General features: G+C 34.7%; 1 protein-coding gene across 1 annotated transcript; it reads right to left on the minus strand.

Moving 5' to 3' along the window:
• Positions 1 to 1,500: 1,500 nt before the first annotated feature.
• LGSN (lengsin, lens protein with glutamine synthetase domain) lies at positions 1,501 to 5,662 on the minus strand. Its single transcript, XM_072638434.1, has 2 exons — positions 5,495 to 5,662; positions 1,501 to 2,700 (listed from the first exon to the last, which is right to left on the minus strand). Exons 1-2 carry the CDS (start codon positions 5,585 to 5,587, stop codon positions 1,501 to 1,503), a joined length of 1,293 nt encoding a protein of 430 aa, XP_072494535.1. The 5' UTR covers positions 5,588 to 5,662.
• Between the last annotated feature and the right edge of the window lie 5,821 nt (positions 5,663 to 11,483).

Consider the following 11,483-nt stretch of genomic DNA (forward strand, 5'->3'; position numbering starts at 1 on the left):
GCTGTATCACGTTTCCTTTTTGTATCCTCAGTGCTTAGTCCAGTATTTGGAACATAGTAAGAATTTAATAAATGCGTTTCATTCATTCTTTCACTGTTATATCCATTGCCTCAAAGAAGCTTATATTCTAGTGCATAATTTCTAAGTTTCTTTTAAAGTTCTGTAATTCTATGAATTTTAAATGGCCTCTATTTCAGAGTAAGTGATGAAGCTAAGGCACTTTTTTTCTTCAATTCATTGCATTTTTGAATTTTGAAAGTTTATGGTATTCTGACATAGCTGCTAATTGGTAAAAAAAAAAAAAAATGGTGATCCAAAACACAGGACTCTTCTAGGTTTACCTGGACCTTCTCTTCCTCTATACCAAACAATTGAGATTTACATATGTGTGTGTGTGTTTATACATACATGTGCTCATACAAGCACATACATGTGTGTTTGCACATATAATGTGTGCATGTATATATGTGTACGTATACATTTACACATGTATATATGATACATTTATGAATTAATGTTTACTCCCTATAGTTGTTTACTAAATGCTCTTGTCTTCTCATGTACGTGTGTACTATATTTAGATCTTTAAAAGATTAAGCTATGCCTCTCAGTTAAGTGTTTAGTACAAAGTTCAATACCTAGTTAACAATCAATAAATGTTTTTGTCTTTCTGACAGCACAAGGAAAGTATGCAAACTTATCTCCTAGAATTTAATCCTCTTCCTTTTAACTTCATCTTGTATTTTCAGTATGTTTGTTATTAAAGGATTTTTTTTGCCTTTTCCCTAGCCAAACATACCATTCATTTCAGTCTGTATAAAATCAAATAAAGTCATATTTAAGAAGCTACTGATCAGAGAATTACAGACTCCTGAGCTGGGAGGGATATCAGAGGTCATCTTGTCCATGCTCCCTCTGATGTGTTAATCCCTTCTATAACACACCTACAGCAACTGTAAGGAGGAAAAATGAAAAGGATTTGGATTTTTTTCTTTTGGCTATTGATCACCCATTCTTGACCACTGATTTATGAGACCTTATAAGATATCACGATGATAGTCTAGAGGTAGAACAGACCTTGGAGCGCATGTGATCCAGCCCCACCTCCCTCATTTTACAGATGAGAAAACTTGCACCCAGCGAGCTTTCGTCACTTAGCCAGAACCTCACAAGGCCTTTTCTGGTCTCCATCCCTCACCCCTACAGCAAATGTTAGCATTCTCTCTCTCTCTCTCTCTCTTACAATGACTTTATATAATGGTTTTTATTTATTTGACTTATTGTACCTTTAAAACACCATCCTTCTCCCATTAGGACCTATATTCTTTGAAGGCATTACATTTGAAGACTTTTTTTTTGCTTTTGTCTTTGATTATCTCAGATCAAAGACCTTATAAGTACTAGTTACTTTTAATGAACAATTTACTGAATTGAATTATTGAATCTTCAGGTATTTAAGCAGTTATAATGTATTTTGGAAAGGGAGACATTAGGTATCTTCTAAATAAAATACTCTAGGAATTTATTTCTTTCTGACTCAGTTTCTTCATTTTCCAACTCGTACTGCTTCATGGCAACAAAATAATGGATAAAGGCGTCTCCCAGAGCATCTCGCAAACATTGATCTTCTACAAGTGCCACTAACGCATCTTCCAGTTTTAGAGGAATTTCTGAAGGTTGTATTTGAACAGAGTTTTCACTGTCATCTGGATCATCCAAGAAACTATTCCCACTTTGGATTCCATCCAAACCAGCTGCGATGGTGGCAGCAAGTACAAGGTAAGGGTTTGCTGTGGCTGAACCCAGTCGATTTTGTATTTGAACACCTTTCTCACCATGACACTTGATATTATAAGAACAGCTATTATCATTATATCCCCATGTTGGAGCCACACATTCCTTTGGTTCTTTATAATCCACAAAATAGCGCTTTCTGCAGCTGACAGCAGGTGCCATTAGGCAGCTGAGAGCAGCAGAGTGCTTTAAGAGCCCTGATAACCACTTTTTCCCAATGTCTGTGAGCTGCTGTACCCTGGAACCAGTGGAAAATAAGTTTTTCCTCCCACTGGTGTCCCACAGACTATGAGTCAGAACTCCTGAATTGTAAAATCCTGTCTCCGTGAAAAAGCTGGCTAGATAATTATGTTTCTTTGCCACTTCTTTGCTACCAGTCCTGAAGGTGAAGGCATTATCTGCTGAAGTAATGCCAAATTCTGGCCAGAAAATCACTTCCATCTGACCAGGTCCAATGGAAGAAGAGAAGCTCTCGATATTGACGCCCATGTGATACATTCCATCAACAAGCTCTTGAATGAAGAGTTGGTCATGACTGCTTAGTAACATTCCCATGGGAAAGGATATTGTCTTTGAATCAATGACTTCAGCAACACCATAAATGCAGAATTCATAGGTGAAGGCAGAATACAGAGAAAAACCATTCTCCCGCAGATGACTCAGCTGTCGTTTGGCAATGTGTCTGGGAGAGGTCAATAGAGGGTTGCCCATTATGGTAAAGGGATCACATATCACTCTTGCTGTTCTCTCAACCCATGGTAGAGGTCTAAAGGTTGATAACTCGGGGATCAGGATGATGTCACTATTAAAACTGGTTACACTTAGATGATCCACTTCGCTGTCTTTAGGATTCAAGGTCAGCTCAAGATAGCTTCTGGGTATGGAAATTCCATGGATTGCTTTTTCCTAAATAAGAGGGAACGTTATGGAGCATTTGGGATGAGAAATTTGGAAGCTGAACAAGAAAGAGTTATAAAAGAAGTTTGCTAATGCAATATAAAAGCTAAAAGAGTGGCACATTATTACATTTTAGATTTTTTAAAAAATCTATTACCATGGTTTACACACACACACATTAACACATACACACACACATCACAAAGTTAAAATGGGTCTTTATGGGAATATATTATAACACTCAAGTTTTAGTTCCTATCCTGATTCATCTGAATGCTATAAAAGTCATTCTAGAATCAAGAAAATTGTGTTCTAGTCCTGAATCTATCACTTACTATCTGTCACCTTGTACCAGTTATTTCATCTCTCTGAGCATCAGTTTGCTCATCTCTAAAATGATAAAGTTGGATTAGATGACCTTGATGTCTCTTTCAGCTCTGTATCTATGATCCTATGATTTTCACCTTTTCAAAATCATTGGGAATTTTTTTTGCACTGACTTCACAAAAGTAAGATTTTTCTTTAAATCAATAGCACTTCTATTTAGGAGCTGTTTCCCTTGTCTTTCTTAACGGCTCAAAGGCAGGTCTAAAAGTATGAATGTTTCACAAGTGCCTTTTAATGGCATGTATGATTATGTTTATTTTATCTCAACATTACAATCAGATGGAAAGAATATTGATATATTCATTGGATCCGAATTACCCTTAATGTTTCACTAAATTTGATTAGGGCTGATTACCTATTTCCAAGTCTATCTGCATAGATTTCCATCTATGGACAATCAAATATGAAATACTCTTATTGCTTTTGTTAGCACCTCTATACTTAGCCCACCTTTAATTCACCACTTTTTGACAAGTAGAGGCTAATTGTAAAATAGGGATAGGATTTGGACCTATGATTTCATAGGCCTAATGCCTCTTGTATCCATCCATCTCCTTATTAGTATTTTTATTGCCACCAGCCTAGATCCGGCTACATTCTTACCCTGTATAACTTATTTTCTTTTTTAAAACCACAAGAGTTCTCTGTTTAAATAAAAGGTGTTCTTGTGTGTAAGCTACTCACTTTACCAAAGCAAATCATACGTAACCTCTTCAAATTTTAGTTGTTCAGTGATTTGAGTCATGTCTGCCTCTATGTGCTCCCATCTGAGGTATTCTTAGCAAAGATATTGGGGTGGTTTGCCCTTTCCTTTCCAGCTCATTTTACAATGAGGAAACTGAGGCAAACCCCGTTAAGTGACTTACCTAGTATCACAGAGCTAGTAAGTGTCTGAGGCCAGATTTGAACTCAGGAAGATGAGTCTTCTTGACTCCAGACTTGGCACTATACCCACTGTGACACCAAATCTTAGTATTCTTCATGAAATGCTGTGGTCTCCCCCAGAAAAATCATCCTGTGACTAGCCTTCTGGCAATATGCCTCTCCAAACTCAGTGAGGCTAGTTCTCAGACCATAGATTATGCAAAAGTCACTAGACATTTCTCATTAAGTAGGACCTGCCAGAGTTTATCTTCCACTTCAGCAATAAACAAGGGTTTGATGGAGCCAGCTTGGACTAGCTTCCAGTAGATGATTGTTAAATTTTCACCTCAGAAGACAGCAAATACAACAAATGAGGGGTTGATTTATTATGCTGTTGACTGTCTAAATTTAAGAATGTGATGGATAAAATGCAGATTAAATAATGCAGATTAAACTTAACAGTGTATTGTGTGGACATTATTTTCAGAGAGGTAGTTTTTAAACATTTACAAGCACATGCCCGGGAACACAAAGCAATGAGATATTGGGGTAAATATCATGGGATCGTACAAGCACAGGTTTAGAGCTGGAAAGTACCTTAGATCATCTAGTTCAAACCCTTTATTTTATAAATGAGAAAAGGGAGAACCAAAGAGAGTAAATGATCTGCTTTAAGGATCACACAAGTAATTAAGTGGCAGAGCTGGATTTGAGTTCTGATCTTCTGACAATAGGTGCAAAGCCCTTTCTACTGCACTAGGCTTTATTGAAAATCCTTTATCAACAATTAACAATAAATTTCTTACTATCTATTTTCCATTAGACTCACATCAGACCCTTTACACAAATAATAATTACACATTATAGTGACATCTTACAAGATAAGAAAAGACTAATTTGAACTTCAGAAATATTGTTATATATTATATTTGCAATCTGATTAGCATTCTTACTCCTTTAGCAAAATCAAAAGGATATGATAGAAACCATATTCCATATTAATATTCTATACTAATTAAAATTCCATGTTAATCTCAACACCATTTGGGGGACTGAGGGTGCAGAGAATGAACAAATTTTGTTTCTTAGAGTCAAATGTCCCAAATATTTTTAATGTCATCCAGAAACTAACACATTTTCTAATTATAATTAGTAGCTACAAAGGGATACTTGTATTTTTCAAAAGGTTAATCTCATCACTCATTTCTTTTGATATTTGCTCTTGGGTCTCCTCTTGTATTTTACTCATGTCAGATAAAATGTAATCTTCATGATCATGGTAAGTTAGGAAAGATAATTCTGTAGAGAGAGATTATTCAAGGCAAAAGAACTAAAATTCCCATCCTAATTTTATGTTGTACCTCTGCCAGGATGAAGAAGAAGCATTTTAAATTAAGGGGATATATTTAGATTCAGGGGAAACATTTGTGAGCTTGGGAAAAGGCTGAGAGAAATTGAATGAATGCTTGAATTGGTTTAGAGATTCCAAGAAATAAATATAATTGTGATTTATGCAATGGTCATAAAATTATAACTTTAATATTAAACTTACTGGAAAAAAACGAACTGGAATGCTCTTGGACCTGGACACTCCATGTAGATCTGTTGCTTCAAATCGGACAAAATGTATATTGTCTCTGGCCATCTCTTGTTTAATGTGTTCCACTTTGGAGAACAAGGGAAGTGGGATATGAAATCTAGGGTTGCGGGTATCATGATCCTTGGTACCATCTATTAAAAAAAAAATGGAGTTCAAGTTATTGAGTGATAAAAGATTTTGTCTGTGAATAACTTTACTGTGAAGAATGAAGAACCTGAGAGCGACATAAATGTAGTGATTAAGACTGTTATAGTCCCAGACATCCAGAAGACAGCTATTGAATGTGGATTCATTATTTCATTTCCCTATAATCAGAGGCCTTCCTTCTTGCCCCCACAGCTCCATACATCTTCCCAACTGTGCTATCTCAGAGCAGTCTAAGAGGCTTTTTATCACTTTTGCCTAGTTGGGAGTTAGCACTATTTGCATAAGTGTATGTCATTACCATATGTAGGTGCTTACACAAATGCCCTTGTTTATGTAAATGAGAATAAATTTACATAAATACACAACCTTGACACCTTGCATGTCTCTGTTATGATGAATATCTTTTAAAAGATTGTGAGCTTTCTTCAAGACCTGAGAAGAGCATACTAAAAGTTTATAAGTCCTTAAGAATGGAGTTGGGTTTGTTTCTCTTTCTTTAGTGAGATCACACCCTGCAAAGCACCTCAAAAGAAGGAAATGAATGCCAAATTTATAACAGTTAAGAGTGAATCCTTAAGATAAGACAGAAATATTAACCCAGGCAAAAGCCTCTTGACCAAATATCAGAGAAATTAAAAAAAAAAAAATTCAGAGACCTTGCTTAAAGGTTTGACTCACTTTCCACAACCAAAGTATGGCCTATGCACCAGGCATAGCCAGTGCAAACAACCTCACAACCTTGTCTCTCAGGTTCCTTGCCCTGGGTGTCCTTGTCCAACTCCTTCACAGAAATGACTCAATCTGAATATCTTCCTATCCCACAAGAAGCAGAAATCAATGACTCTACAAAGACCAATGAAGGAAAGGGAGAGTGATTGGGGGAGTGGGAACCAAAGACATGATTGTCCAAAGCTGACTAGAGAGGAAGAAGCTTCCATGTTCAAGGAAAAGGACCCTACAAACCTACCTTTTATTCATTCCTTACCCATGGAATTTACTCTGGCCAGGGAACCAACTGAACCCCACATCATCCAAGTCTATAAAACTAAGGATGCTCAACCTTGGGGATCTATAAAGAGAAAAAGTGCACGCAAGAGGGGAAGGGATCAAAAATGAGGAGGAAAATCTAGAAACAAGCTGCTAAAAGTATAAGAAAAGGACTGAAAATAAAAATCCCAAAGTCAAATATAAGCTTAGTATTCAAGCAAATTAAGTCAGATTTTTTAAGAAAAAAAATTAGTAAAAATTCAAAACAGACCTCAACACATTGAAAAAGTATAATATTGTGATGGAAAATGAACCAAAAACCCTCCACTGAAAAAGGGACTCTATGGAGGTAAAGGAACAATAGCATGAAATTCCAAAATAGTTCAAAAAAGAAATAATACTTTTAAAATATATTAAGATGGATATTAGATTGGTAATCAGATATCTTAAAGCTAAATTAATAAATATAAACAAGAAAATAAACAGTCTATGAAACATAATTGTAAAGGTCTCCTAACTACCAAAGGCTCTTAAAAAGGAGAATTGCAGATTTGGAAATATAAAATATTGAAATGGAAGAAAAATTGGCAAAAGAGAAGCAACAGACAACAATTTTTTAAAAAATTATTTGTCAGTCAAAGTAATTGACTATGAACACAGGATGCACAGAATTAAAAGAGAAAAGCATGATAAATTTTAAAATTTGAATATCATAATACAGGAAGCAATACAAGAAAAAAACCTAGGACTTTTTAATACAAATAACAATCTATTGATTAATCGAATCCACAAATTGCTACCAAAGAAAAGCCTCATGTTTGAAACTCCAAGGTATTGAATGGTTAAATTTCAAAACTAAAATTCCAAAATAGTAAATTTTTCAAGGCCTTGGGTTGTGAAAGAATTTCATTGCATACAGCCCAGGATAACTCCACAACCACAAGAAGTTAAAGAAGTCAACAGAATATCACAAAAAGTAAAAGACCTCAAGACACATCCCCAAAGAGAAGACCCTGCAAAGCCAAGCCTAACCATCTTTGGGGAAAAAAATGGACCTTTGAGAAAAGAAAGCCATTTGAGGCAGTCACTCAAAAAAATAAAATAAAACAACAATAAAAATAAAAATGAATTTGGCATTTGACTTACAAAGTCAAGAGAGACAGAGGCAAAGAGACAGAACCAGAGAGATGGAGTGAAAGAAAAAGACATCACAGTGTCAATATCCTTTCTCAGAAATCCTCCTGCTGCATCTCCAACCCCAAGGAGATCAAAGGAAAAATACTCACTGAAGTACTCTTCACGGTAGCAAAAAAAAATAGCCCACCAAATTAATGCAATGGGATTTTATTATTTTAAAAAATAACAATCATGAGGAATTTAGAGAAACAAGACATGATCAAGATCTGCCATTTATTACCTGAATGACGTTGGGCAACCTATTTAACCTCTCTACGCCTCAGTTTCCTCATCTATAAAATGAGGAAGTTGAACTAGATGATTTCTATGTCCCCTTTCAATTCTTAATCTATGACCTTATGACTTTCAAAAATTAATGAAGAGGGAAGTAAGCAGAAAAAAAAAACTTTGTTATTGTTCTCGTTCAATCATTTTCAGCCATGCGCTACTCTTCATGACCCCATTTGGAGTTTTCTTGATATAAAGAAAACAACTGGAGTAGTTTGTCCTTTCCTTCCCTGTTCATTCTGCAGATGAGAAACTTGAGGCAAACAGGGTTAAGTGACTTGCCCAGGGTCACACAGGTAGTAAGCTTCTCAAGCCAGATTTGAACTAAGGAAGGTAAGTCTTCCTGACTTCAAGTCCAACATTCTCTCCACTGCACCACCTACCTAACTAGAATAAAACTAAACTGAATTCTTTGTGATTATAAGAATTAATCTTGACCCTGGAAAAGAGATGAGGAAATGCACTTCCCACTTTAAATTTTAAAAATGGGGCACTAAGAATACGAAATGTTGTACATGTGTTTTGTGGAAAAAATCATTGGAGGGGAAATAAGAAGCTAATTTCAGAAATAACCATGGTATAAAGACAAAAGGCATTAATACATCTTTTTTTTTTAAATTTTAAGTAGGCTAATAAATACAATTTGAAAAAGGAAATACTATAAAATAACAATTCATTTTAAAATAATAAATATAAATAACAAAAATAATAATTATTTATTATATTATTATATTTCATTATTACTACATAATAATACAATATATCAATATTATATAATGTTACATTATAATATATTATATAATAATATAAATAATTTATATGTATAAATAAATAACAAATAAAAATAAAACAGTGCCTTGAAAGGATTATTAATAAATTTTCTATAAATCAGATTTGTAAAACCAAAATTATTTTGAAATCAGAATTATACAATCTGAGCCATCTACTTTAAACCACAGCTGAACAAAAAAATCCTTCTACAATATACATAACAAGTAGTCATCTAGCCTTTCATTGAAAGCCTATATTAAAGAAACCTATAATTTATAGGATGATTTTATACACACACACACACATAAATTTAGATATAGATAGAGACATAGATATAGATATTTGTGTCTATTCATCTCTCGGGTGAGGAGGGAGGGAGAAAAAGAAAAAGGAAATTTACATGATAATTTTATTACAGATTTAAAATTAATAGCAAGATTTATGGTTTCATGTGGAATCACAGGTTTTTATTCTACTATGCTATGGAAGTACTTGCTTTATTTCATAAATTAAAAAGAAAAAATTAAATTTAAAAAAGAAAAAATTAGCCTCCAAAGGCAACCCATTCCATTCTTTACCAGGACTGATCTCTAGCAAATTTTTCCTTACATTAGGCTGAAATTTGTCTCTTGGGAGCTTGCAGCTATTTCTCCTAGTTCTACCATTTAGGACCAAAAAGAACATCCAGTTTCTTTCCCACAACACAATGGAATACTCAAAGATAATTATCATATTCCTCTTAAGTCTTCTCTTTTCCAGGTCAAACATCCTCATTCAACTAATCCTCACATGGCATAATCTGTAGATAATTCTCTATCTTGGTTGACTTCCTCTAGGTCTATAAGGCTAATCAATCATTCAATACTTGATTTTGCAGATGGGAAAAACAAGACCCAAATACCTTAAATATATTGTCCATGATCATATAACTAATAATGATACAGTCAATATTTACTAGTCAAGAACTCTTTAAAAGTAAAAACATATATTTCTTCAGTACTTCAATATCTTTATTCAATTTATGTGATCCCATGAATATTGGTTGTCTCTCCAGAACCTGGCCAAGCGTTCTCAATCTGTGTGACTCTTGTCCATACCCTTTAATAAACCACCACAGGCTGTCTACCCAACATTCTGAGTTTCCTCCTCTAGATCTCTTGACATTACATGAGTGCAAATGTAACATTAGAATTGAACTTGTTCTTTCTACATGAACTACCTATGTGCTTTTCAGATCATACATTTCTTTGATGGTAGAGAAGGGAATGGAAAAGTATTTACTAAGCACCAACTATATATCACACAGTCTACTAAATACTTTATAAATATTTCCTTTGAGCCATGCCATTATTATCCCCATTTTTCAGTTGAGGAAACTGAGACAGGCAGAAGTTAAGTAACTTGCCAGGATCATTCATCGTTGTTGAATTATTTCAGTCATGTCCTACTCTCCACAGCCCCATTTGGGATTTTCTTGGCAAAGATAATCGAGTGGTTTGCCATTTCCTTCTCTAGCTCTTTTTACAGATAAAGAACAGAGGCAAACAAGAATAAATGAATTACCCAGGGTCATTCAGCTAATAAATGTCTGAGGCCAAATTTTAACTCAGATCCTCCCGACTTCAGTGCTCTATCTACTGAACCATCTAGCTGCCAAGGACTATACATCTATTAAGTAACTGAGGGAGGATTTGAACTCCAGTTATTCTGACTCCTGGTCTAGTACTCTAGCCACTGTACTACTTAGCTGATAGTAAATTTTACATTGCTTTGTACATACAATTCATCATTTGTAATGTGCTGTAGGCATGCTATTTATGTCCATTATTCACTCAACGTAGTAAACACTGATTAAACACTATTTAAGGAAACGTGCAAGGTTCTAGTGATATGTAGACAAAAATAAAATAGTATTTGTTCTCAAGGACTATATTCTCTTGGAAAAGATAAAACGTGCACATAAGTGAAGTACATAGTAAATAACTTCAGGAGAAAAAGAATCCCAGTAACTGGGGACTGGAGGGAGGCAGTGTACAAATCAAGAAAAGCCTTATTTAGGAGGATGCAACTGAGCTGTACTTTGAAGGAAATTAGGGACAAAAGAAAGAGCATCGTATATAAAGAAGAGCGAGTTGGTCAATATGGCTAGACTATGGAGACTAAGGAGGGTAATAATGTGGAACTACAGTTACCTCTTGCACATCATAACTTTCCCCATCATGGTTTCAATATGTCACTTGTCAGCATAATAAATTAAATGGGGGTTTTTTGGTAGTTTTTGCACATGACACACAAAGGCTAGGAGACAACACAGAAAAAGTTTGAAAACTCAAAAATGTATAAATGTATGTAGAGTATCATATAATATCAACATATTTTATTTTTTAATATAATAATTAAGACTAATAATTCACAAGGGCAGGCCAAAAAATTTTATGTGGATTTTCAAGCTCATGGAGACACTGAATCCCTAACCCCAGTGATGTGGAAGGGATAACTGTATTGGAAAATTAGGAAGGGGCCAAATGCTGAAGAATAGTAAATGCCAAACAAAGAAATCTGTACTGGATTC

Source organism: Notamacropus eugenii, chromosome 2 (genome assembly GCF_028372415.1).
Source record: "Notamacropus eugenii isolate mMacEug1 chromosome 2, mMacEug1.pri_v2, whole genome shotgun sequence".
Taxonomy (NCBI): domain Eukaryota; kingdom Metazoa; phylum Chordata; class Mammalia; order Diprotodontia; family Macropodidae; genus Notamacropus; species Notamacropus eugenii.

Excerpts from the sequence above, each read along its gene's own strand:
- LGSN (XM_072638434.1), bottom strand. The coding sequence starts at position 5,587 with ATGGCCAGAGACAATATACATTTTGTCCGATTTGAAGCAACAGATCTA. Across the intron at positions 2,701-5,494 it reads TTCCAGTTCGTTTTTTTCCA|GAAAAAGCAATCCATGGAAT; the intron begins GTAAGTTTAATA and ends CCTCTTATTTAG.